This window comes from Drosophila subobscura, chromosome O (assembly GCF_008121235.1).
Source record: "Drosophila subobscura isolate 14011-0131.10 chromosome O, UCBerk_Dsub_1.0, whole genome shotgun sequence".
NCBI classification, from domain to species: domain Eukaryota; kingdom Metazoa; phylum Arthropoda; class Insecta; order Diptera; family Drosophilidae; genus Drosophila; species Drosophila subobscura.
In genome coordinates this window covers 2,002,142-2,029,493 of record NC_048533.1, presented here as the reverse complement: position 1 = coordinate 2,029,493, position 27,352 = coordinate 2,002,142, and the positions used below count along the sequence as shown (strand labels likewise).

Genomic DNA, 27,352 nt, shown 5'->3' with positions numbered 1-27,352 from the left:
GAGTTTATTAATTCAGATTTATTTACTATTAAAAATAAATTATAGGTGATTAAAATATATGTGGAACCAAGAAATAAGGTAACAAATATACTTATACTATTTTTATTCTTACATTAATTCTATTACATTTTTGGATTTTCGAATGTTGGTCCTCGTGTAATGGCGATATCTGCATAAGGAGCGGATTGGGTAATATGTAGAACCCTAAATTTCTTCAATACAAGCAGAGAATAAAACTTTTGAGCTGCCTAGAAGAAAAAAAGATAATAATTTGCTTAAAAATTAAATCCGTTATATAAGCAGCGATAATCATTTAAAAAAAAAACTATGTGAATGTTGTGAGCCATTACTGTTGCCACGCCTCTGTTTTTACTCAGTATATACATATACTGCACTAACTTGCACCCTATGGTCTCTTTGCCAAAAATAAATAGCTCGCGAACGCAACAATATTTTGGCGCTGCTTTCGAAGACTAAAAGGGGTATATTGTATTTGTGCTAAAAAGTGGAGGTAACGCACTGAAGGAATTCATGCAGGAAATAGAGATGTTAGACTAATAACTTTACCCAACACGATTTCCCACAATGAACGGTATTTTTGACAAAATTTGCTTCCTTGTGGGAAAATCTTGTCGGGTAATGGAAAACCATGAACCAAAATATGCATATGTTCATTTAATTTGACAAAAAGGACGGACAGTCAAGGCATGGCTACATCGACTCGGCTATTTATCCTGACCTACTTTATGGGTTCTGAAACGTTTCCTCCTCTGCGTTACATATGTACATCATCTTTTCCCAACAAATACAATATACCCTATTTACTATTCGAGTACCGGGTATAAAAATCAAGCGTTGCACCCTTAAAGCTGCGGCATGTTGATTTAAAACGAGGAGGGACGTGTGAGACGCGTTTTACGCGTCACAACGTTTATACCCGGTACTCAGTAGGACATCTGGACCTAAGTAGTTTTTTCAAAAATTGAAATTTCTTACATTTTTTCTACATATGTCATCTACATCACTTCTCACGCCAACACGCTCTTTTAGCTCGGCCCCTCCCCTAGAGCCACACAATAAACGAAGCAGAGAGTGAAATGAGAGAATGCGAAAACAAACTTTAAAAAACTGCTTTTATAGTCTCTGAGATCCAGGCGCTCAACAACGGCACGGCTATATCGACTCGGCTATTGATGCTGATCAAGAATAAATGTATATACTTTATGGGGTCGGAAACGTTTCCTTCTGTACATGAAATTTTGTGCACAAATCATATATACCCTATTTACTCTTCGAGTACTGGGTATAAAAAGGCTTTCACAAATATGTATTTAGATAACATTTTGAAGTTAAAATACGCATATACAGTACCTGCTTTCTTGAGTTCCCTACAGTTAGATGAGAAAGCGCCAAATTATCTTTATTATTGAACTGCGATCTAACGTCAATAAAAAGTTGGGCTGCTCTTTTATTTAATACACGTTCCTCAAATTGTTCATCTGTTTCATTTTCCATTTGTTCTTCACCATGGTTCTGTAAATAAAATTAGAAGTGTATATGATGATTTAAATGTAAAATAAATATTTAAGTGCGACGTACCTGATCCACAGAAGGCGGAAAATCGTAGTTGTTCCAATCTGATGAGATATCGCTTGGCTTTTGAAAGCAGGTTTCATCAGTAATGGGTCCTGTTTCTGCTTCATTTATTAGCGAGCTTATTTTATCGGTTGGAAGATTCGGTATATTGTCAATTTCCTCCATACTAGGGTGCTGTGGAGTCATGTCTCCATGATCCAAGCCAGCTGGGGTAGAGTCCCCGTGGTTGAAGTCATCCCCCATGTCATGGCTTGTGTTTCTTGGGGTTAATGGCAACTCGTTTATTGATGAGAATGGTTCCATGTCGTTCAGAGATAACAATGCTGGACTTCTCATATTATCAAACAGGGCTGATTCACTTTGACCTGCATGGCTTTCTTGCTCTTTTGTGGCTATGTCTAGCGACACAGCAGATATTCCCAATAGTTTTTGGTGGTCTCTCATAGCTTCGGGAGCTTCTAAGCTTTGGGTAAGTGTATCTGCAATATGGTCAGATGATTGAAGTGAAGAAAACTCATTCTTTCTCTTTCGCCCTTTTTTATTTATAATAATCAGCGATGTATCGTTTTCATTCGCATAGAACTCCAACGCAAGGATGTCCATAGGCGCTACACTTGTGAAGTCTTCTAGTGACGTTGAATGTGACAATAATTGCCGGTTATAATTATTCAACAGAGCACGGGCAGGTATAGATCTTGATGACAACGAAAACAGCTTCTCAACACCACCAGTTTCTTTCCAATACATAAGTCTAAAAAAATAGAATACGTTTTAAGCCTTCAACACGAGTACAATTTTAGCTAATACCTTTTTGTTGGCGGAGCAAGATCGAGGGTGGTCAATATATCAGATGTATCGGCTAATTGAGCCTTCATCTCTTCTCCTGAAATATTTTTTATTTCGTCTATAATAAGTTTTCTCTTGCGCTTGGCCTTTGTTACGCCCTTATAAACTGTTGCATCAATGGGTGCCAATGCAAAGCCTTCATCCTCATTTGGAACAAGAGTCAAGTCATTTAATGCCGCACTGTCAGACACGTTGGCTTCTTCATTTACGTGATTATCTTCAAATGATAAAATAATTTTGTAAGCTCAATAACTGTGATAGTTTTAATTATTCACACAAACTAACCGCCATTGTCGTCAGCAACTGAGCTCGGAGAAGGAAGATTGTTGAAGTTATCAATTCCATCATCATCTGAATCATCGGCCATGTTTACGGCAGTGGCTTCAGGTTTGGTTTGCTCGGCTGGTTGTGTAGGCTCTCCAAATAGGTCATCTTCAAACAGTTCTGGTTCTAAATAAAATAAAGTAAAGAGAGTATGTTCTGACTATGTACTAATACATACTAAACATTCTTCGGCTGAATTGTTACAGACTTAAGTTTGACTAACATTTCCATTGGGATTTTAAAAGAACAAAATATCAAACCTGTGCTGCGCTACTTTAATGTGTCATTTCTGTCTTGTCTGAGCGTTCAGATAATTCTCAAATGCAAAGAGAGAGAGAGAATAACTCAAAGACATTTCGCGGTTTTTTTTTCATTCGTTCCATTGGCATTTCACAGACACCCCGTGCGTGAGTGTGCAAACATTCATTTATATAGGTATATGATATGTATATTTTTTCAGGACTTACGGCCAAACGAGTCCCCAAAGCCATCGCCATCAAGTCGATCTCCGGATATTTCTGCATGGGCTCCTCTTGCATTAGGATCATCTGACTCTATATCGGCTAAGACATCACTATCGAAAAGCTTATCCTAAAAAGGAGACATTTGAATCATTATTACATGTTTATTTTAGTATATTATGTACCTATGTATGTATGTGTAAGTCCGGATAGTTGTGTAAATCAAGCCTATTTGAAAAATTCTGTTGTCGCAAAGCTTAGGGATTTAACTCAATTAAAAAACGAGGAGGGACGTGGGAGACGCTTCTTACGCGTCACAACTTTTATACCCGGTACTTAGTAGTACATCAGGGGACATTCGTGGTTTTTTCAAATTTCACATTTTTTTTACATCTGTCATCTATTTCTACACCACTTCTCACGCCAACACACTCTTTTAGCTTGACCCCCTCCCCTAGAGCCACACACTGCAAGAATCAGAGTGTAAAATGAGAGAATGTGCAACAACAAAAATGCTGGACGGGGTGGGGATAACCACTGCAAATTAATTTCTTCATTCTGGCTATAAATTGTGAAATACACTTGTATCAGTGGGACATCACAGAAGTCTGGAGGAAAAAATTCGGTGGCTCTAGCTTTTATAGTCTCTGAGATGCAGGCGCTCAACAAAACGGACGGACGGACAGACAGACATGGCTATATCGACTCGGCTGTTGATGCTGATCAAGAATATATGTATATCCTTTATGGGGTCGGAAACGTTTCCGAGTACCAGGTACTCAGTCCTTCCTCGTTGATTATGTGAACGGCGTTAGTCCTAGATAAAGCCTCGGTGCTCTCACAGCCACACTAGGCCGCACCGCAAGCTTCCTTCTGTATTAGCTTTTTTGCACTGTCGCGTACAAAGCTGTTCATCAACTTTCGCTGAAATCCGAGTTTGAATTGGTAGCCGCAAAAACAAGTTCCGTATTTGTCTTGTGCGAATCGCATGGTTTTTGCAAAAATCTCAAAAAGGAATGGTTGGTTCAGGTTAGCACCAGTTAAATGGTAAATCTGGGACCGTTCTACCGCTTACAATGTATACGAATGCCCAGAGAATTGCCCGTGTATATAAAAATGTATATTCTCGCAAACAAAATATAAAAGATGTGCCTCTATCACCCTTGCTCAAAGGCAAAAGAAAACTAATTTTAAACACAGAACTTAATATTAACCTTAACGAGAAGGGACGTGTGTGACGCTTCTTACGCGTCACAGCTTTTTTACCCGGCACTCAGTACTACATCTGTACCTTAGCGGTTTTTTGTCAAATGTTAAATTTTTTCCTCATCTGTCATCTACATCTACAAACACTTCTAAAACCAACACGCTCCTTTAGCTCGCCCCCCTTCCCTCGACACACACAGCAAGGTCATGGCAGAGGCAGAGACGCGGCAGAGTCACAGAATGAGAGAATGAGAAGAATGAGAGTGAATGAGAGAATGTGAAAAAAAAAATATAAGCTGCGGGACGGGTGGGTTTAGCCACTGCAAATTAATTTCTTTATTCTGGCTATAAAAATGGTTCAATCGGTCCCAATTTGGTGATCTGATAGAAAGGGTGCTTCCCTACGGAATAGCGTTTTTAGTTTTCTTTTATCTTCAAAATTGTAGGTTTGGGAGGTTTTCGCCCTTGTGCGGGGGCGGAAGGGGCGGGGCTCCTTTACACTTGTAACAGTGTGAGCATACGGAAGTATGGATGCAAAATCTGGTGGCTCTAGCTCTTATAGTCTCTGAGATCCAGTCGCTCAACAAGACGGACGGACAGACAGACAGACAGACAGACATAGACTCGGCTATTGGTGTTGATCAAGAATATATATGCTTTATGGGGTCGGAAACGTTGTGCGTTACATACAACCGTTATTCGCACAAATACAATATTCCCTATTTACTCAACGAGTAACGGTTATAAAAACCACCCACACTCGATGTCGCTCTGATCGGAACACTTTTTGTCTTCCCTAGTCCGTCTGTACGTCCGTCCTGATGAGCGCCTGGATGTCGGAGACTAATAGGGCTAAAGCGAGGACTCATGTGATATCACACTCTTACAAGTGTATTTCAAAATATCGGCCTGCTCCTTCCACCCCCACAAAGGACGACAATCTACCACAACCAAAATATTAAAGACAGGAGTAAAGTAAAGTTCCGTAAAGGATATCCATATCTATCAAAATACCGACAATCTACCACAACCACAATACTAAAGATAAGAAAAAAGTAAAGTTCCGTAAAGGATATCCATATCTATCAAAATACCGAACATGGATCAGATTGGTTTATTATAGACAGAAGGACGAAATCTATTTGCAGTGGCTAGCCGCCACCCCTTCCGGCAGCTTTGCTTATTTTTTTCTGGTGTGAGAAGTGATGTTTATGCAGATTTAGGTGCAGATAACTTACGTAGAAAAAGGGTAAAATGTAAAATTCGAAAAAATTACGAGGGTAAATACATAGGTACATACATGTATGTATTCATGTACATCTGTATTTGTATGACTTAGTACCGGGTCTAAAAGTTCTGACGCGTCTCACAAACGTCCGTACTTGAAAAGGCAAAAAATGTTATTTGAGTCAATTCAGGGACATGCAAACGAAGCTTTCTGATATTAATCCACAGGTTTTAAGGGATTTGGTTTTTGGGGTATTTGGGGATTCGCAGTGAGTCGGTTTCATCTGAGCTTTAAATATGTGACCAGTATTATATACTGAATACAGGATATATTTTTTTTTTGATTTTAAATACGTATTACAAAGTGATAATACACTGAAAATTCAGATTATGTCAACCTCTACTCCCCGAATATCATTTAGTGGCTGGTCGAGGCACGTGTTTCTTTACAATTGTCAGTTAGCGTATTTTTACCGTTGCTTCATAACAACCATCATCTTTGATACCCATAAAATTCGTGACCGATATTCAGTGCCATTTCTTTCGTGGCCCAATGGGCTGAAGAACGTGTCTGACAAAGATACAAAGTTGAAGTTCTGGTATAAGCCGAACATATGTACATATGTAAGGACGGCAGCATGCGATGCGTTTCCGACATTACTTAAATTCACGGCAGTCACGGCAGAGGCAGAGGCCGCACACTGCAGAAGCAGAGTGTGAATGAGAGAATGTGAAAAAAAAACAACAAAAGCTGCTGGACGGGGTGGGTTTAGCCACTGCAAATTAGTTTCTTCATTCTGACTATAATAATGATCCTATATGATCCCAATTCGGTGATCTGATAGATATGGTCCTTCCCTACGGAATGGCGCCCTTTTGCGGGTGCCGGGCCTCATTTTTGAAATACACTTGTAACAGTGTGAGCATACAGAAGTCTGTATGCAAAATTTTCGTGGCTCTAGCTTTTATAGTCTCTGAGATCCAGGCGCTCACAAGGACGGACAGACGGACGGACAGACAAACATGGCCCAATCGACTCGGCTATTGATGCTGATGAAAAATATATACATATACTTTATGGGGTCGGAAACGTTTACTTCTGTGCGTTACATACAACCGTTATTCGCCACAAATACAATATACCCTATTTACTCTTCGAGTACCGGATATAATTAAGAGTTTCTACAGAATATTTTTAAGGAAAACCTAACTTTGAAAGGATGTTCCACTTACATTAATATTTGTAGACAATGATCCTCGCATAATTTCAGGCGTTTCAGCTTCGAATCCTATATCACCAAATCCATCGTCGTGCAGTGAGATTGACAGGCTGCCGTAATCCTCCCTCATTGTAATCTCGTCAGCTCTAGACTGATTTATGGAGAATTGAGCTTCAATGTCTATGTCATTCAACTCGGGCAAGGCAGTATCAAAATCGTGAAACACTTCAGGCAAAGTTATGGCGTTAACATTCGCTTCTCTGTGGCCTTCTGGTAAGTCAACCATACCAGGTCTAAATGCCATCTAGGCGTAGCAAAATTGAAAATATATAAATACATTTCAATAAGTAAAATTATATTTCAAATACTTTACCTTAATTTTAACAAATGCTTCATTGCAATCAGCCAACAAGTATTTTGCTTTTCTTGAATAAATGCGCACAACACCCAGCAACAAATGCCCTGATGTCCTTAACGCCAATTTTACTTTTGGCTGTAAAATGCCTTCTACAGATTTTTCTATGTTAGTTTCAAACACATGGGCTTTTGTAATTTTTTTGTCCCAATGAGCTGCTAACCAAATCTTGGCCAGAGGACCTTTCTTGGCCAATATAATGTGTTCATAGAACATTTTACTCTTAAAATGGCTACTGCTTTATTTATAAAAGAAACATTCACATTAAGAACTCTTTCTACTAAAACACAGGGATGCATTTGCAGCAAACATGCGATAGTGATGACAAAATATAATATTGTAGGTAGTTCAAAATTACCATAGATTTGGAACGATAGAAAAAAACATATATCCTTGTGATAAGGGCATTAATAGATGCATAAATGGCATTAAAGACTGTTAATATTATAACTTTTGCTAATCCGGAAACTGGTTTACAGAAGATGCGCTCTTCTGGCTGCTTCTGTGGACTAGCTGACACATAAGCTAATGGTCCGATGACATTACACTTAGCTAAACAAAGATCTGAAAGCAGAGTCATGTAACAACCGGTAAAATCCATTCCAACATCTGTCTTTCAAATAAAACAGCTTTCTTACCACAGGCCACCAGTCCATAAGTTTCTCAAGTAAATTAATTTTTTAGTCCAAGGGCACCCTGTGATGTGCATAAACGATTAGATGCGTCTTTTCCGATATATTTCCTATATATATCATAATGAACAGTTGGTCGGGTTTAAGGTCCAACCAATATAAGCAAGGTTATACAAAATCCATTCCGTACTCCAATATCCACCGATCCAAAATCAACGCTATATTAATGTTCATCATCCAAGATCCGGCTATCTCAAATCGCTGAAAGTATCAAATTGACTGTCGCATTTGTGCGTCCTCGGGTTTTCGCAAATCGCAAGCTACCGACGATTTAATACAGGGTGCTAATCATATTTTCAAAATTGAAGCGCACTCATTTCTCTGACAAGATCAACCAAGTCTTAAAATTTAAATGTCAAAAAACACTTAAGTCTATCGCAAAATTTTAATCTAATTGAATTCAATAAAAACTAATTCACAATATTGGTATATAATTTCATTAGCTTTGATGTCAAAACCAAGTCTATAGCATTTTACTACAACTTTTATCTCTTGAGAAAAGCTATTCCACAAAGTTTTTATAACATATTAATTAAGTTAAATTCCAGTTCGCATGGGTCGAATTTTTGTAAAATTATAGTTACTTTATGGTTACTTCCATGGACCAGACTTGCCCGTAATTCGCATTATTAAATTGCATATACTTTCGGTCGCCGCGAAACCCACTGTCGTATTTGTCTTGTGGGAACCACAAAATCGATACTATCGTTGGTGAACCGAAACAATCGATGGTCGGCCAATTTGTCAATGATCGACATTGAAAATTATCGAAATTTTCACTGAACTAGTGCTATCGATTGTTTGACAGAATATTTATAGTGAATAATTTATAGTTTCCTAAGACCCAATTCTGAAAATATTGGACAAGAAATGGAAGAATATGCTCGAGAACCATGTCCATATAGAATTGTGGATGATTGTGGAGGTGCTTTCGCCATGGGATGTATAGGAGGTGGAGTTTTTCAGGCTATTAAGGGCTTTCGTAATGCCCCTTCTGGTATGAGTAGAAGATTGGTAAGTTGAAAATAGAGTAGTATGCATGTGGGTAAAGCAAGACGTAATTCTTCCCTTATTGGTATTCATATTTATGTAATACCGATAGCACACATTATTTTTCTTATAATTTCTATCTTTAAATTCGTACGTACATACATATGTATGTGTACATGTATGTACATGTATGTACATGTGCCTAAACTCTCATATATGCATGTACATATGGCGCATGCACATGTAATTATTGGTAGCAATGCAGATTAGCCCTTTAGTATGTATGTATATTTGACCAATTTATTGTTTTGTGTAAAGTAATTCTATTTTCCTCAATTACATAATTATTCGTAATTAAACAACCCACGTGTTTGTTCTTGTTTGTATGCATGTACATATGCATGGATATAGTGATTGAGGAAAAATAATTATATACTACAAATATATATTTAGTAAATATATTATACCCAGTACTCAAAGACTGCAATGGAATAAAAGGTTTGTGTAGTCGTACATATGTACGTATTTACATATGTAACACATACATATGTAGATATGTAGAAGTAAACGTTTGGAAATCAAAACAAACACTAGTACCAGTTAAAATGCGCCCCATTTATAACCTTTCGAATAAAGTTCGTACCCGGTGACCGGTACATTATTAAACGAGAAGGGACATGTGAGACGCTTCTTACGCGTCACAACTTTTATACCCGGTACTCAGTACTACTCATCAGTTCTACATTTTACATTTTTTCTTCATCTGTCATCTATGTACTTCTACAACACTTCTCACGCCAACACGCTCCTTTAGCTCGCCCCCCTTCTCTAGAACCACACACTGCAGAGGGACGGCAGAGGCAGAGGCCGCACAATGCAGAAGCAGCGGGACGGGGTGGTTTTAACCATGCAAATTAATTTCTTCATTCTGGCTATAATAATGATCCAATCGGATCATAATTCGTTGATCTGATAGATATGGTCCTTCCCTACGGAATGGCGAATTTAGTTGTATCTTTGGGAGGTTTTCGCCTTTTTGAGGGGGCGGGGCTTATTTTTGAAATACACTTGTAACAGTATGAGCATACAGAAGTCTGGATGCAAAATTTGGTGGCTCTAGCTTTTATAGTCTCTGAGATCCAGATGCTCAACAAGACGGACGGACGGACAGACAGACAGACAGACATAGACTCGGCTATTTATGCTGATCAAGAATATAAATACTAAATGGGGTCGGAAACGTTTCCTTCTGTGCGTTACATACAACCGTTATTCGCACAAATACAATATACCCTATTTACTCTTCGAGTACCGGGTATAAATACATGTACATATGACCATGGTAGAATTACTAATTCTACCATGCATATGACGAAATTCGTCGGATTACACTACCCGACACCATTTTTGCTTAAGGAACCAAACCCACTTTTTATGAAAGATATGGGGCTTAGAAATCTTCTGATGACAATTTTTTTTTTTTGGTTGACCATTTTTTAAAGACTTTTTAAAATCTGTTAGTTTTTTTTTTAAGTTTTTTTTAGAGGTAGTGGTTTGTTATTTCACATAACTTAAGTATCCTAAATCTGGTTGTAAAGAACCTTGTTTATCTGAAAAGCTGATTGATGCAGCCAAAAATTCAACCCAAACAATTTGTGGTTTTAGCGTACCGTCTGGGCAATATGTAATAAGCTTTGAAATGCAAAAATGTAGATTTTTGTGCGGTATTTTTTAAGGTATTGCTTATCAAAATCGGTTGACCTAAAAATGCACGATCATTCCATAAAACCTAAAAAAAACACGTATTTTTCCGTTATAAACCGACATACTTAGCTGCATCAATCAGCTTTTCTGATAAACAAAGTTCATTACATCCAGATGTAAGATACTTAAGTTATGTGAAAAAACAAACCACTGCAGCAAAAAAGCATAATTCATTAAAAAAATTTAATGCCCTATATCTATCAGAAAGAGTCGGTTTGGTTCTTTGAGGAAAAAAAAGTTGGATTTTGTCGAGTAGTGTAATTATAGTTCTTTAAGTTCTTCTTTAAAATAAAAGTTTGTTTGATCTCTACATACAATTTTTATTTTAGATCGGAAGTATGACTGCCATCAAAACCCGCTCGCCCGTTATAGCTGGAAATTTCGCTGTTTGGGGTGGTATGTTTAGTACCATTGATTGCACGCTCGTTCACTTTCGAAAAAAGGAAGATCCATGGAACTCGATAATAAGCGGAGCTGCAACTGGAGGAATATTAGCTGCAAGAAATGGTACGACCTTTCCGATTTGGTTCTCTACAATAGAGTTGTATTCTTATTGCATGTGAAGAAATATTGATGTACTAGCAACGCAAACAAGTGATATTTTTAAAAATCTGTTTTAAAAAATCCATAAATTTTAGCTTTAAGAGATGAGAGTTTTATTTGAAATATAATTTTGAAATATTTTCAGGTGTTCCAGCTATGGCCGGAAGTGCTATAATAGGTGGAGTTCTCTTGGCTCTAATAGAAGGCGTTGGAATTTTATTCACGAGAATATCTGCTGATCAATTCAGAAATCCACCTCCACCAACGGAAGATCCAGCCGCTCTTGGCGACCCATCTAGCAATTTCACCTTTGGGACCCCCACAAACCAAAAGCAATATCAATAGAATTGGTTTATTTCATAGCTCATAAATAAAATACACAAAATTCCATACAATTAAATTGTACCTTCCTTGGGTGTAATGGTTTTCAATGACTGCATGAAATAGAGCACATCGCACTCGATAAAGTTACACAAATCTGAACAGGTTTTTGCTTTACACCAGCATCGTTTTTAGTTTGAATAAGTTTACCATAACATGACCAAACATACCAGAAACTAAGTTTTCTTTAGTGTAGCATCCTTAATAAGCCCATGAAGCTTTGATGTGTGGTTGTAACAGGTTCTTGACTGTAAGTAATTGAATGAAAGACTCGAGTTCAAAGTAGACGTTGATAACGCTATTAATGCAGGGAAACAAAGGTTGCCAAAATTCCTGGTCTAGAGCTAAGATTTTCTTAAAACCATTTATCAAGTCGTGCAAGTGCCGAAACGGCGCCTGGAGGTGGATTGTAACTAATGTTCCCCCTTATTGTCTATAGCCTCTAGCGAGGCACTAGCAACGCTATAGTGGAAGCTGCTGTCCACTGCTGAGGAATCAAGAGAAGAGACAAAGGCGCAGCATGTTAGCTTCTGTAGGACCGTGAGCATCGTCTACCTCTTCAATCTGTCATCAACGCATTTAACGACGATAGAAAATTCGAAAATATGTATGTGAAAGAGTCTGCGTGGGTTAACAGTGGACAACACTGTTGTAGGAGTCAGTTTTTATTATTGTTGTTTTGAATAACAGCGTTTGAAAAATTACAAAATCTAAAGTTTAGTAAGTTTATTATTATAAACAAAAGCTGCATTCAATTGAACATTTTTTGCACAGAGATGATGAAAAATTAAAGATTGTTAGGATATGGTGTGTGTTAATAATATCGCGTAATATCGGTATTTGGTAACGTTTAAACGTGTTTAACTTTCATTTACGGACGTTTCTGAGTAGACGTGGAAGAAAGATCCGAATTATTATCATCATATATGGAGGATTTACTCTTTCTCGTACTTAGATGGGACGTCGATATATCATTTGGGAAATCTTCCTTAAATCTGGTCCATTTTATGAGTGTTTCTGGAGAGCGGTACAAAAATAGTAATTTTCCATACAAATCTTCTTCAAGCCGATATTCCTTTGTTTCACGAACTAGGTATATATCGTTACACAGCTTAAGTAATCGGTCAACGTACGGCAAATCTTCAAACATTATTCGTCTGTGATTGTTGGCGATTAGCGAGCGTATAACCCTGGACACTACATATACAAATGTTGTATAGAGTCCAATGATCCTAACAAATAAGAAATACATGATTTTATTTGTCTTAAAAATGTCAGTATAGAGCATACCCAGTTTTTTCTAAAAAGCTCATGGTACTCGGAAACGATTTATCATTAAAAATGTAAAAGACGACACCACCTTCACAATTACTTAGTGGTAAACTATATAAAATTTCCTGATAAAATTTATCGTTGCAATAATCGAACATATTCCACCAGGCTTTTCCATCACTTTCTTGTTTTTGTAAAATAATGGGACGCGCATATTTTCCTAATAAAAAATAAGTATAATTATATTCAAATATTATTTATAAATTTGTAAATTGAAAGACAAAAATTTGAAAGAATCAGACATTTTTATGTTGGGACAGTCGGTGCCAATTTCTCCAAATGTTTTTTTCATGTATTTATGTACATGCAAACATGTAAAAAAGGACACAGCGGCTATATGTACATAAAGTGCAATAAACTCTTACCATTGTAATCCTTTATAAACTTTATTTTTACGTCCTGTTTTTGTACAGTAATGAACTTTGGTAGTATATCTGGGATAATCACTCTCTCGTTGCTAGTTTTAACATTCATCATTTTAATTAGAACATCTCTTATATTTTTGTTGCTCCTTGTTACGGTGTAGATCGTTTCGTAAGTGATAGTTTCCGTCGTGCTTGCAGTCTTTAATGAGAGATTTAGGCGGATCTCCAGTTTTTTACCTGTAATCGTTTGCTTTAATCTTAGCTCAGAACAAGTAAAATTTGTCTTACCATTTTGCAAATCACTTAACAGACGATTTTTATCAGGGGGCGACATATTCCACAAAGTTAACGAGTTGGCATCGAACTTGATGGCTGTTATATCCACTGCATCATACACCTTTATATGATCAGTGGCATAATTATCCATATAAAAGCTATTGGTTAACTCTTTATAATTTGCGTCTGAAAATTGATGTATGCCAGAATAGCTTTGAGATACATATATTGGTTCATAGTGTCCAATTTTAACGGTTATGTCAGCCTTTCGCGGGATATTGGGCTTACCCACCGTCCCAATAAGTGCAAAAATAAACAAGGGACTCCATATGAGGGCTATAAGTATTAATATAATTGTTCCACCTACTAAAAGTTTTACATATAATGCTTTGGGCTCTCCTCGTAGTACGGGAAAGTCCGTATCCATTTGTCTGTAGCAGCGAACAATAAAAACCGACTGGAAGATGTCCTCCATTTTTATCCATTCCATTACTGTGAGTGTCGTGTCAATGCATACCCAGTCCAACATAGTTCGTAGAATGTAAAGAAATGGTATCTCCATATAGCTATGTTATTAATCAAATTAATAAAGTGCGTTAAACTAACATAATTATTATGCATACATCTTAAAAGCTATGTAGTTAACCAGAGAATAGCCCTTTGTAAACACGTTTCCCAATATTCGCTTGGGGTATCCACATCGTATTTGGTAGGAAGATAATAGCATATGCAGGCACTTCACCAGATAAAATATAACAGGCGCTGTCTGCCCAAAACTGTGTCCCGTTACGTAAGGAACTAAAAAGAACATCCAAATATGTATGCCAACGACAGTAACAAAATGAAATACAATTTTATATATAAGGGCCTTTCGTAAATAGATTGCACGTTCTGTTACAATTGTAAGAAACTGCACGACCAGCATAAGCAGAAAACTGAAAGGAACTTTGTTTCCCTGAATATATGTCTCCAAAACACTGGTGGTATATTTATGTCGATACTGGAATATATAAATGAAAAGAAAATACTTATTTTAATAAGTCATAATGCATATGTATGTCAATGGATTGTCAATGCGACATATGTAAAAGTTGTATAATTTAACCTTAACTTCATCTATAAAATATTATTTTACAAATTGTTATATTATTACGGACAAATACTAGCTCCTAGCTCCTTTAAAGAGATGAAAATGATTGAAAATGAGGAGGGACGCGTGAGACGCTTGGTACGGGTTACAACTTTTATACCCGGTACTTAGTATATCTGTAACTCAATGTGTTTTTATACCCGGTACTCGAAGAGTAAATAGGGTATATTGTATTTGTGCACAAAGTGAATGTATGTAACGCACAGAAGGAAACGTTTCCGACCCCATAAAGTATATATATTCTTGATCAGCATCAATAGCCGAGTCGATTGAGCCATGTCTGTCCGTCCGTCCGTCTTGTTTGTCAGCTAGTTCTCAGAGACTATAAGAGCTAGAGCCAACAAATTTTGGCTCCAGACTGCTGTATGCTCACACTGAAACCAGTGTATTTCAAAAATTAGCCCCGCCCCCTTCCGCCCACGCAAAAGGGCGAAAACCCCCTGAATTTTGGATTCTGTAGCTCTTTTAGTCACTGAGTACTAGGTACTGTTGATGCTGATCAAGAGTATACATATTTACTTTATGGTGTCGGAACCGTTTATTTTTGCACAATTGGAACATGGAAATGGTTGGTTAGACCACAAACCTAATAAACCCCTTAACTCTTCCAGTGCCGGGTATAAAAATGCCTCTAATTTTGAAGTTTACTCGTATGCACATATGTATGTATGTATGTATGTGTTAGTAGTTCAAAACGAGGATTTCTTCTCTAATGGCTAACTTATGTATGCAAAACAACTATGAAAAGATGAAAATTATGTAATATTGCATAAATTACTTACCGCAAACTTCGGAAAACCAAAAAGCAACACAAAAAAATTTACAAAATCGCAAATAAATATTAATGTATATACATCTGTTGATAAACGTGCTTTATGACGCAAAGCCGAAAAGAACTTATAAAAGCCGGACAAGAATCCTCCTTTGTGCCTTCAAGATAATTTGTATTGAATTTCAAAATCCTTTTAAAAATATACTTACGCTAAACGCTGCATTGTTCTGCGATAATACTCTGATTCAATATTCTGATAAACATATTTATTTTCCATATTCGGGCGAAGCACATCATCGATGTCACGATCGAATTCAGTTGTGCTGCTGTGGTGAGGATCCTTTGGTTCACCCCCTGCTTCTTGCCTTAAATAACACAATTAGATTAATTTTAATATGTTTGTTCTTACCGTAAACGCTCCAATATGTCTGCCGGTCTTTCCTTGCTATAGGTGCGTCTTATTTTGCTGTCTGGAACAGTGAAATATTAAAATGTGAATGATTAAAATGTAAGTCTTGGTTAGACTTACGGTTCCTTTCAAGCAATAAGACTTCTGAATTTGTTCGTAGCATAGTCCAAATGCCTTGCTTTTTCAGCATATATCGATGCCAGAAGAGTACCACAAGTAGAAGCAGATCATAAACAGCATTCCCATGTTTCATAACAAGTTCGAAATTTACTGTGTTTTTTTTTCTATTTATAAATTGTTGATCAAGCACTATTTTTTGATGCATAATGCATTTAAAAAAAATCATAGCCAGTGTATAAGTAATAAGAGTAACCCAGAAAGTTTTTGTTGGTCGTGGCAATGTTAGAGCACCCCAGCAAAGAACCAAGAATGGCATCGGTAAGGAGATTATTGAAGAATTGGCAGCTTGGTTAATAAATACTGCCAAATAGCAAATAGCTTGGGTGTTAGCTATAAGTGCATACCACATAGAAATTAGCATTCGTACAAAATCATTATGGTCAAGGGTGGTAAAATCATCCCCTTTAGAGACTAGATTTATTCCAGAATCCCCACCGGATGCGTTCATTTTGCTTTTAATTTTAAAAATTTTAGTATTATTAAGTGCAAGAGATCTATTGAAAAACTTACTCATTCAAAGATTGATTTAAAAAATCAAACATTGCGGCAGTGTTTGATAGTCCCAGGCGGTTCATAGTGCTTATCTCTTGCAATGTTTTTTTTTCAGCAGATAAAACCTTGTGCACAAAACGATAATTTCTTGAAAGACGATTTAATCTGAATGTCAATAAAACAATTAGTTCTGATGTAAGCTTTATTACAGGATGCGTATCAAAGTCTTCGTTGTCAGAATCGGAACTTTCTTCATAGATATTTTCTTTACTCCCACGAACCTCCCGGAAAGAACTTGTTTTGAATTTAGACTAAAATATTTATCTGATGTTAAGTAAAAAAAATGTTAGTACATTTTTGATTAACCTTACTGATAATCGCATCTGTCGAGCACGCAAATCTTCCTTTTCTAGAAAATCGTATTCTTCATATTCATCCATATCATCATCATCATCAAGCTCTTCGAACATATAGTAGTCTCCTGTTCGAACCGCATGTGGATGAAGGCGTAAGTCCCTGCGCTTAGGCTGCGGAGAACGCGTGAAGTACATTTCTGTTACATGGGACTTAGGCTTGGCGGGCTTTGCAGTATACTCCTCTGATGGGCTTTTCACTTCTGCACTATATTGAACATGCAGCGACGTACGCGGCGAAATCTGCTGGGCATCTAATGTGCTCATTTCTGTGGGGAATCAAACCCAAGGATTTTATTCTTGTAATGCTTACACAACATATTGGCTTTAGACTACTTTTTTTTTTTACTTTTAATTTTTGCACACTACTTGTATACATACACATTCAGCATACATATGTATACGAATGCCGCATGCTCTCTACCTTTCTCTGTGTTTTTGTATATGTAGCTGTTCATCAAAGGGACGAATTCATTCGTTGGGTTAAGCGGGGAGAAATCAAGTTTATCGCACTTGAGGTGCGGAACGATGAGGAACGCTGTGAGAGTCGTAGAACGCGTCACAACTTTTATATTAGAGCGAATATTATGGAATTTCTGATTAAAACTTAATTGCTATTTTCTGTTATCTCTTATCATCTAGTGCTCGCTCACTAAACCTAGCTTATGAGGGTCCAGAGTCCCTTACAGGGTTTCCTTCTGTGTGTTACATTTTTCAACCCCCTAATTCTTTGTGTATAAAAAAAGGAGCCACAGCGAAAGTAGCGGTAAAATGTTATTTCCTTCACTTGCGAAATATTTGGAATTTAAATACACAGAATGTTAGAATCTATTATGTATGTGAGCATAAATGTGTTTTCTTTATTTACCGTGTAAGGCGAGTGGAATGATTACACTACTCGACACGACTTTGCCGCTTCGATCCAGATCAACTTTTTTATGAAAGATGGTTTGATACTAATTTTTTTTTCTGTCAGACCTTTTTAAAGGAATTTGCAAAATCTGGATTTTTTTAACGCGTTTTTAGAGGTAGTGCTTCGTTTTTTCACACATCGCAAGTATCTTACATCTGGTTGTAATAAAGTCTTAGTCTTCATTTAAAGCTAATGAATGCATCTATAAAGTGTACCCAAACACTTGTGGTTTTAGCTTACCATTTGGGAAATATTAAGCTCTCCAGCCGTCTCTCCACAGATTTTGATGAGCAATACCTTAAACAACGCCTAATTAATGCACCTATACATAGTAGACACTTAAATTATATTTTTCTTTACTTTAAAACCATAATTCTTTAAAAAACGTTAATGCCCGAAATCTATTAGAAAAAGTCGGTTTGGTTCGAAGCGGAAAAAAAAGTTGGATTCTGTCAAGTAGTGTTATGAGGAGAGAAATACAAAGCAATCGGACCCGGATTGGCCTGTGTTTAAGCGATGCAAGAGGTTTCCAAAGTTAAGTTAAGTGCAAAGACCTGCTATGTCACTTTGACAATCGAGGAGACGTTTGCTAGCGATGACGATCGATTTCGGAGTGTTTTGCTACTCAAATGAGCCTCCCTCCCTGCATTCGACTGAAGACGAAAGTCGGAAAGGGAAATGACAAATTCAGAGCGCAGGTCAGGTCTATTTTTATTGATCAGCATCAATAACCGAGTCGATTCAGCCATGTCTGTCTGTCCGTCCGTCCGTCTGTCCGTCCCTTTGAGCACCTGGATCTCAGAGACTGTACAAGCTAGAGCGACCAAATTTTGTATCCAGACTTCTGTATGCTCACACTGTTACAAGTGTATTTAAAAAATGAGCCCAGCCCCCTGCCGCCCCTGCAAAAGAGCGAGAACCTCCCGAAGCCACAATTTTGAAGATAAAAGAAAACCGATTGGGATCCGATTGGATCATTATTATAGCCAGAATGAACAAAAACCGTTAAGGCACAAATGTTCTACTGAGTACAGGGTATGAAAGTTGTGACTCGTAAGAAGCGTCTCACACGTCCATTCTCGTTTTGTCTCGGATCGTATTTTTACCTCGAGCTCTTTTTCTCACTATACCCGGTAACGTTCAAAGTGTCGATCGATATTGGGCTTAATGTATTGTTTCGGGTGGTTCCGCTGAGAAGTCGAAACGAAAAGAAGAAGTCTGGATGGAAAGACAAAAGAACGGCCGCTGCGTTTGTAAGCATTTGCGGTTAACATTGTGTATGTAGACTGAGAAGTGCAAAGAAATTAACAAAAAATGAGCTTTACTTAGACTGCTTCACATTAATAGAGCTGATATTTTTGTAGATTGAAGGGGTAATAAGCGGCTGGTAAACCCGACAATCATCATGATATGTTTTGTCTAGCTCAGACTACAGTGTGAGAAACTCAAATTCTCAACAGTAGAAAATACTCCCTATATACCATTTGTCTGGTAGCAATCACAAACAAATTGAGAAATGTTAAACTTACTTGTATAGTTCTTTCGGTTACTCGCACGGATTCGTTCCATTTTAGCTTTGACACTTTCTAAAACGTTCTTCTCATATTCACGACGATCATAAATCTGCTTGTAGTGCAAGTTTTCAATAATAGAAGCTCCCCTGTAAAATCACTTATTATCAGAAGAGTAGAAATAGTTTCAAGCGAAATTATTTTAAAAGTTCGGATGGCTTATCTTTTAGAAGGACATTTCACTGTTGTTAATTTATGAATGTATTTCAACTTCAACGCTTACAATTTTACACTTACTTACCTTGAAGCAAGAATAGTGTTAGCTTGCGTATCCATTATAATATGACAAAAATAGTATGATCGGAAAATTCGATGTTGAAATATAACAAATGCGAAAATAATCGCATGCCAAACCAAAGTATTACTGAAGATAAGGTTTTTTGGACCATAGTGGAAGTCTTCGTCTCTTGGATCGATCTCATTAGATTCTTCCGTTTTATCAGACTCTTCCAGGTCGATTGATCTATCATGGTGCAATACTGTATAAAGGGCATTTAGAAATGGCTTGTCAATTTCCTTGATTGTACTTTCTAATACAATAATGCTGACTTTAACAATTATATTAAAAATATTAAACGCAATAAGGCAGTTCCAACGACAGATAATATAGTGAATATTTTGCAAGTACACTTCCGATCCCTGCAGTAGAAACACCAAAGCAAATATTATGTATCCTAGTGAAAGAATATCCATGCTGCATACGCCTCCCATAAAAACCACAGCTAGTGTGATCCAAAAAAACCCGCAAAATACTGCTGTTTTTAAAACATCTGCATAGTTTCGTACATATGAACAAAAATCATGCGTTGGATTTTCAAAATAAACATGTCCAAGCTTCGCTATATTATATACTACGTTTTTGTTGTCACCTCCATGGTAAGTGTTTTCAATGTGATGCATTTCGGCTTTAAACGATTTACGCTGCCGTGAAATTAGCAAAAGAACAATAAAATCGAGCATAAGTTTTGATTTGTAGAACAATTTTGATGATTCGTCCAACATTCTCCAAATAGTATTTGTAGAATTAACATACGGGGAATCTTTCGACGAGTCTGCAAAGCAAAGGTTGAGTTTTGTATTTTGTTCTAGTAAATCATTAATATTCTTACCAGCACAGAGATTTGGGGGAAAATTAAGAAGATATAAGTACTGCACAAAAATAGAAAGTACAAAATACAGCTGAAAAAGTTCCCAAATTCGTGCACACTGCATTCGATTGAGGCTAAGTAATAATATAAGCCAAATGGTATAAGTCAATGCAAGCAGATCGCGCCTAAGAGCAATGGTAGATACCATTCCAATGAGAGTAATCTCTAGTCCAAATTTAAAATAACTGTAATTTAACAGATATTTTATTAAGCCTGAAAAATCACGCTCAGCATCATGTCTTCGTATATTTGGAAAGAGTACTTTGCGTTCTTTGCGCTCGAAAGTTGAGTATCTTATAAGATGATCCCTGAGCTTAACAACTGCATGCATTGAAGCAACGATCATATAAACGAGATACGGTGATATGTACCGCAAAAGCGAACTAAATGTTGGATCCATTTTGATTAAGCCCATCCATTCCGCAAAATTGACAGTGTTGTTTTTCTATAAATATGCTCAATGAGTTAAGTTCAAATTCTTTACACTTACATCATTACACATTTATAATCGTAGTGGCTTTGATCCAGGTACTTTATTTGATAAATCATTTTCATGAGAACCAAAACCGAAACCCAAAAGGTCACAACTCTGAAAATTACACGTCTTAGGAAACGATTAACACATACGCTCATTAATGATAATAAAACTAAAAATAAATTAAAGAAGCAAACTTCGGAAATAGCACAATAGAAAGACGTCAGTATCACCGCTTTTATCATATGCATTTCCAAATATCCCCAAGTAATCAGTTTTCCCGGCCTAAACCATTTTCGACCTTTAGAACGCAGCTTTCTATAGCCAGCGGAAAAAAATACTTTCCACGACTGCTTGTACGTATCAAAGGACTTTTGTGGAGTATTGCTTCCTACGTTTAACTTCATGAGTGAACCACGATTTTTTTGATCAGTTGGTTTGGGGCGTCGGACTGAATCCATAAAACGACGGTGAAAATAATGTAGCTGAACTACAGTAAATATAACCGTTAATGTGGGTATAAGGAGATGTAAAAACAGCTCTTTCGTTTGATAGCGACGCAGGCCTATATCATTTTGCCTATTTTGTACCAACAGTAAAGATACGTTTAAAATGAAAACCAAGTGTTTGACTTACAATGTTGGCTGCACACCTAAAAACTTTTCCCAATAGTAGTCAAAATTGTCGAATTGATATGTATATATAACGGTCAATATTGACATCGCATAGAAAATAAGAAACATCCAATATCCATAAAGAAATTTAATCCAAAGTTGTAGGGACATCTGGAAGACCATTAAAAAGAGAAGAAAGAGTGACATGTAGCAAATACGAAAACCAGTCATGACATGATCAATCATAGCGCATAAGAATATTAGAAATATCAGCAGCCACATCCATATCCGCGTTATAAAATTTGTAACACTTTTGAAAATGAATACAATCAGTCGAGGGGCTTGTGATTTTTCAAAAAGCAAGTGCTCAGAACGTGAGTGATGAGGTCCAAAGATTTGCTGAAGGAGATCACTTTGTGACCTATCCTCAGCTTTTTCTTTAAAATACTGACGAGATGTTATCCAGAAAACAAATAGAAATCCAGTCTTCACTGTTAAAGGAATCCATGGTTGACTGCCTTTATTTTGCGGATGAACAAATCCAATTTGCTCCAGATTAAAACCACAGCTCTAAAAAAAAAGATCATGCATTTAGCGAGCTTTCTCATATGTACATACCGATACCCATAGATAGGCATTTTCAATTAGTGTTTATGTCTTTAAATATGTGTGTATCTTTGATCAGCCATAAACTACATAGAATCTATCCGTTGGTCCCGTTTGACGGTTTTTGTGATACACTCCGTCAATCCCCAGCAATTCTCCGAATCTTGTAACGTTTTTTTTTAGAGGTAGCATTTATTTTTTCCACATAAGTTAAATAACCGTGTCGAGTGGTGATATTCATTAAACATACCGTCACTGTAGTGGGCAACTCCTCCTCATAAATATTCATGCCATATACATACTGAGTTATTACCAGGAACTCTGCATAAAGAACAACAAAGAAGCTGGAGCGCATCATTGAACGGCGTTGATTTGGTATCATCCAAAGTATGTTTGCCCAAATGAGTAATACAAATGTCATCCAACTATGATATACAATTGACCAAATCTGTAATGAAAATATTTAAATTTTACTCACACCACTCGACAAAATCGAACTATTGTCCCTCATGGAAAAAAACAGACATTTTCTGATAGATATCGGGCATTTCAACTTTTTTTTTAAGAATTTTTAAAGTCTGGTATGTTTTCTAAGTTAATTCCAGAGGTAGTTGTTGGTTTTTTCACAAAACTTAAGTATCTTGGATCTGATTGTAAAGAGCTATTTTTATATGAAAAGCTGATTGATTCAGCTAAAAAGGAACCCAAGCACTTTGTAGGTTTGTACCGTTTGGTTATTTTTACTTTTGACCGTCTGAAAAAATTAATATTTCTTTATTTTTTTTTTTAGCCTGTTGAAATGAAAAAATGTGGATTTCTTACGTTATTTTTTACGAAATTTTGACTTTAAAAACTATAAGACTATAAGAGCTAGAGCCACCGAATTTAGCCTCCAGACTCCTGCATGCTCACAATGATACAAGTGTATTTCAATAATGATTTCAACTCCGCCCCCAAAAATGGCGAAAAGCTCCCACAGCCACAATTTTCAAGATAAAAGAAAACTAAAATTCCATAGGGAATGACCATATCTATCATATCATTATTATAGCCAGAATGCAGAAATTAATTTCCAGTGGCCAACCCCACCAGCAGCTTTTTTATATTGTTTGCAAATTCTCTCATTCCACTCCCTGCTTCGTGCAGTGTGCGGCTCTAGGGGAGGGGGAAGAGCTAAAACAGCGTGTTGGCGTTAGAAGTGATGTAGATGTAGATGAAAGATGTGGAAACATTTAAACAGGTAAAATTTGAAAAAAAAAAAAAAAACACTAAGGTACTGTGTGACCACTGTGTACCGGGTATAAAAGTTGTGACGCGTAAGGAGCGTCTCACACGGCCCCCCTACTTTTTTTTCGACTTTTCCCGAGTTTTTAAAGTCAAAATGTCGTAAAAAATAACGCAAGAAATCAACAATTGCATTTCAAAGCTTAAACGGTACGCTAAAACCAAAAAGTGTTTCGGTCTACTTTTTAGCTGCTTCAATCAGCTTTTCAGATAAACTAAAAAAACAAAAAATGTGTCATTAAACCATTTTAAAGCCCCATATCTTTCATAAAAAGTGGGTTTGGTTCCTTTGGGAAAAATCGTTTCTGGTAGTGTTATTGCTGTGCATATCCACAATTCAGCTATTAAAATATCATATAAAAGGCTTCAGACTTCATGGGATTTGATCGGGATGTTTATATTGGGGATAAGGTGGTGACATTATTCTGTCTGGACACAAATAAAGGCGTCAAATGGATCCGATGCTGATTAAGAATATGTGAAGATATGTGCAAATAGGTCAAACGATAAACTATCTTATTTAATATTGGTATCTAGCTTGAGACTGAAGGCACTAACGCAAATTAACAGAGTGCGTACTTTTTAAGACTGATACTGATTAATCAAATGACGATACTAAGCCAAAGCAATACAAAAAACTGGATTCAATACAAAAGCAATCTTTCAACAAATCACAAAAGAAATAGGAAAATCCAAAAGGTCCTCATGCCATAAGGACAGTCACTGCTGCATTATTCCGGGGCACTGTTGTGTCCCAAGCGGAGGTTGTAGCAATTAAAGAATCCGCGATCAGAGCACTATGCTTTATTTTGTCGAACTCAACGAAAGTAAATGACTGCTATAAATGACATCGGTGGGAAGCTTGCTGCCGACGAGTTGGTAGCGATTCCCACTTACAAAAATGTTGAGAAATATGCAAGTATGGCAAGGGAGCAAAGCAATTAAATCGCCTTGTCCTAAACTACCTCATTTTGTAACCTTATGCAACGCAAGCAGTACTGAAATTAGCTGCGGTCTTAGACACTATTCAGAGTATAATAAGTACTTACCATCATTATTGTACTGAGCAAAATGTAGCTGTTCTTGTAAATAACGGAAGTGATATCAAAAAGCATGTAAAAAAGTTGTTCCAGCATTGATGGTTGCGAGTTAGACGATATTAATTCATTATTTCCATGACTTGTTCGGTTTTGAGATAATATATCATTGGGCTTTGGTCCTAGGTTCATACGTATACTGTTAAAAGTAAGCTCATATTGTGCACGGTGAATAAGACTGAGGGTTGTCACAAAATAGGCTAGCATCAAAGCCATTGGGCTGAGATACGAATCTAGGTTTAGTTTCTGATTTAGCTCTATTATTTTTCCATTATTGTTATGCTCGGAAAGGCGAAATAAAATCTCCATTCCCATAATGCTGATGGCTTAAAATAATAATAGCGTTCGTCTTTCCGCTTATAATGCTTACCGGGACCAAATTGTTTCGGTGTTGATTGATTTTTGTACTACAGGCAATTGACATCCCAAAATAAATGTAATATGAAGTGATAGCGCAACGTCCAAAAATATAAGAGGGAAATGCATTCCGCTATAGGGTAAATAGTCAAGAGACAATAAGCAAACAATTTTGATATAAATGTACCGGTGCAAATGACGGTAAAGCGCCCAATAGGTCCCAGCTATAATGAACATTAGAAAATATAAGCTTCCGGGTAGGGATGGTCTTAAAGTAGCAGCAAAGTAAAGTACAATGAGAGAAAAAATGGGAGCTGTCAAGGTACATATACATATGTATTGTTATTTATATGCTAAGACTCATTCATTAGCCGTATACTTACATGTTTTAAGTATGGATCGAATATAAACAATGATTAAGAGCCGATTCATTTCGGCCATTTTTAAATTACCATTGGATTCCCTAGTCTTCCGAATAATTTCATCTTCTTCATATCGAAAACTCATTTTCTGTTTCTTGGCAGAAATTTTTGCAAAAATAAGTAAAGCCAATGCACTTACAAACATACAAATATCTGGCAATATCCAGTATAAGACAGAGCCAAGTCTATAGGGTACCATTAAGCACTAAAATTCACAAAACTTTAAAACAATCTTACCGCAGTCCTTTAAAATAGACTAAGCCAACTTGTCGCAAAATATAAACCTGTTTTGTATTAAATTCCAAGTGCAAATGAAATACGTTGACCAAATTAATTATAATATGCCCTATTATAAATATAATACTCAAAACGCATAGACTGGTTAAGTATGCATGTAATAATGTTCGTTGCTTAAGACTCTTGGTTTGAAATAGCCACGGTGATAAAAAGAACATAAATAGGTAGATAAATGAGAAACCAATTGGACGAACCAGTGATACTGTTGGTTAAAAGCTTAAAGTTAACTTCCCTTAAATACTTTTTTTTTAACTTACCAATGATTAAAATCACCGGCAACAAAAGACGTATAAAAATAAGTAGTAGAAACTCAGCCATTTCCTAGACCAACAACAAATATTTCAGAGCAGTAATAAATACAAATCAATTTGACTGACAGTTTTTAAATAGTCATCTTTAACTTATTATTCCAAGCTTACACGAAATAATGAAAATATCGAGTATCAAATCTTGGTCAGTGTTTAAAGCTCAGTGTGCATACTGAACAGTGAATATAAGATTATCATAGTTCCCGTAAATGAAAGCTCGAGAGGTTGTTAATAATGATGGTTATTAAAAATGTAAGTCATACTCAGAAGTGATGACGGTATCATCATAGCAGTATATTTCATTGCGCCAAAAACAAGTGTCATAGAACCCTCAGGGTTGTATCACTAAGCAAAGTTTTCTTACTGGTTGTATGTGGGATTTATGACACTATAGCGAACAAATACATATAAATAATGTATTATAATTAAATAAAATAAATTCTTGTAATTAAATGTAATATACATATGTTAAATTTCACATAATAACCATCTCTCAATCCTAACCTAATATAAAGATAACTTTAATGAATAGGGCAGACTTGATGTTTTGGGACCTATAATTTAAATTTCATAAGATGCATACATTTCATTAGATATCAAATGTATACAATTTATTGCCTGCGTCCTTATCGAAATAAATGCATCTTCCATTTCGCGTGAACTTTGCTTAAAGATCAGTGATAAACTAACTAAGATCATTGTGCCGGAAACTTTGGGTATGGTTCAGAGAGACAACTCAGTTAACTATATTTTTCTTATCGGTAATCTCAATTCATTGTTTTTGAAGAACATTAAAACTTTTTAGAAGTTTAGAGCGTTATGACTCTTTGAGAGTTGGCGGGAATTAGGGGACGGTAAATTAATCACGGTAAATGAATTGTTTTCTTTACTCTGGCTAATATTAATAAGCGGGCTTAATTGGTTCTCTCAATTTGCTAGGTAAGATTATTTATTTGATACTTCAAATTTCGTTTACCCAAATTTTAAAGTTGTAGAAATAGAATTTTAATTTAAAAGGACGGGAGGGAGGGTTCTAAATTTTGTAAGCAAATTTTTTTAGTGCGATGAGTTCACTTAAAATCGGACGGAGGAACATACATATGTACATACATATGTACATGCATACATATGTACATACATACATACATATGTGCATAGAATAATCCATACATATGTATATACATAAATATGTCCAATTTATGATTT

At 36.5% G+C, this 27,352-nt stretch overlaps 3 protein-coding genes across 3 annotated transcripts; 1 reads left to right on the top strand and 2 right to left on the bottom strand.

Moving 5' to 3' along the window:
• LOC117896929 (double-strand-break repair protein rad21-like protein 1) lies at positions 1-7,591 on the bottom strand. Its single transcript, XM_034805468.1, has 8 exons — positions 7,254-7,591; positions 6,894-7,184; positions 3,234-3,357; positions 2,728-2,892; positions 2,404-2,659; positions 1,600-2,347; positions 1,372-1,533; positions 1-248 (listed from the first exon to the last, which is right to left on the bottom strand). The coding sequence occupies exons 1-8, from the start codon at positions 7,509-7,511 to the stop codon at positions 123-125; spliced, it is 2,130 nt and encodes a 709-aa protein (XP_034661359.1). The 5' UTR covers positions 7,512-7,591; the 3' UTR covers positions 1-122.
• A 1,216-nt stretch (positions 7,592-8,807) lies between these two features.
• On the top strand, positions 8,808-11,679 carry LOC117897416 (mitochondrial import inner membrane translocase subunit Tim17-A). Its single transcript, XM_034806243.1, has 3 exons — positions 8,808-9,001; positions 11,071-11,248; positions 11,430-11,679. Exons 1-3 carry the CDS (start codon positions 8,858-8,860, stop codon positions 11,627-11,629), a joined length of 522 nt encoding a protein of 173 aa, XP_034662134.1. The 5' UTR covers positions 8,808-8,857; the 3' UTR covers positions 11,630-11,679.
• Positions 11,680-12,364: 685 nt separating this feature from the next.
• On the bottom strand, positions 12,365-26,190 carry LOC117897417 (piezo-type mechanosensitive ion channel component). Its single transcript, XM_034806244.1, has 23 exons — positions 26,096-26,190; positions 25,779-26,040; positions 25,503-25,726; positions 25,307-25,433; positions 25,133-25,252; positions 24,715-25,081; positions 22,632-22,829; positions 21,798-22,345; positions 21,185-21,740; positions 20,648-21,131; positions 19,780-20,590; positions 19,497-19,627; positions 17,013-17,323; positions 16,660-16,952; positions 16,090-16,601; positions 15,970-16,030; positions 15,770-15,925; positions 15,571-15,718; positions 14,262-14,638; positions 13,651-14,204; positions 13,363-13,599; positions 12,956-13,157; positions 12,365-12,897 (listed from the first exon to the last, which is right to left on the bottom strand). The coding sequence occupies exons 1-23, from the start codon at positions 26,154-26,156 to the stop codon at positions 12,537-12,539; spliced, it is 7,101 nt and encodes a 2,366-aa protein (XP_034662135.1). The 5' UTR covers positions 26,157-26,190; the 3' UTR covers positions 12,365-12,536.
• Between the last annotated feature and the right edge of the window lie 1,162 nt (positions 26,191-27,352).

Excerpts from the sequence above, each read along its gene's own strand:
- LOC117897416 (XM_034806243.1), top strand. The coding sequence starts at position 8,858 with ATGGAAGAATATGCTCGAGAACCATGTCCATATAGAATTGTGGATGAT. Across the intron at positions 9,002-11,070 it reads CTGGTATGAGTAGAAGATTG|ATCGGAAGTATGACTGCCAT; the intron begins GTAAGTTGAAAA and ends TTTTTATTTTAG. Across the intron at positions 11,249-11,429 it reads AATATTAGCTGCAAGAAATG|GTGTTCCAGCTATGGCCGGA; the intron begins GTACGACCTTTC and ends AAATATTTTCAG.
- LOC117896929 (XM_034805468.1), bottom strand. The coding sequence starts at position 7,511 with ATGTTCTATGAACACATTATATTGGCCAAGAAAGGTCCTCTGGCCAAG. Across the intron at positions 3,358-6,893 it reads CATTGTCTACAAATATTAAT|GATAAGCTTTTCGATAGTGA; the intron begins GTAAGTGGAACA and ends TCTCCTTTTTAG. Across the intron at positions 1,534-1,599 it reads TTCCGCCTTCTGTGGATCAG|AACCATGGTGAAGAACAAAT; the intron begins GTACGTCGCACT and ends TTTTATTTACAG.
- LOC117897417 (XM_034806244.1), bottom strand. The coding sequence starts at position 26,156 with ATGGCTGAGTTTCTACTACTTATTTTTATACGTCTTTTGTTGCCGGTG. Across the intron at positions 25,253-25,306 it reads CTTTACCGTCATTTGCACCG|CGGAATGCATTTCCCTCTTA; the intron begins GTACATTTATAT and ends TTTACCCTATAG. Across the intron at positions 14,205-14,261 it reads AACTACATAGCTTTTAAGAT|CTATATGGAGATACCATTTC; the intron begins GTATGCATAATA and ends TTAATAACATAG.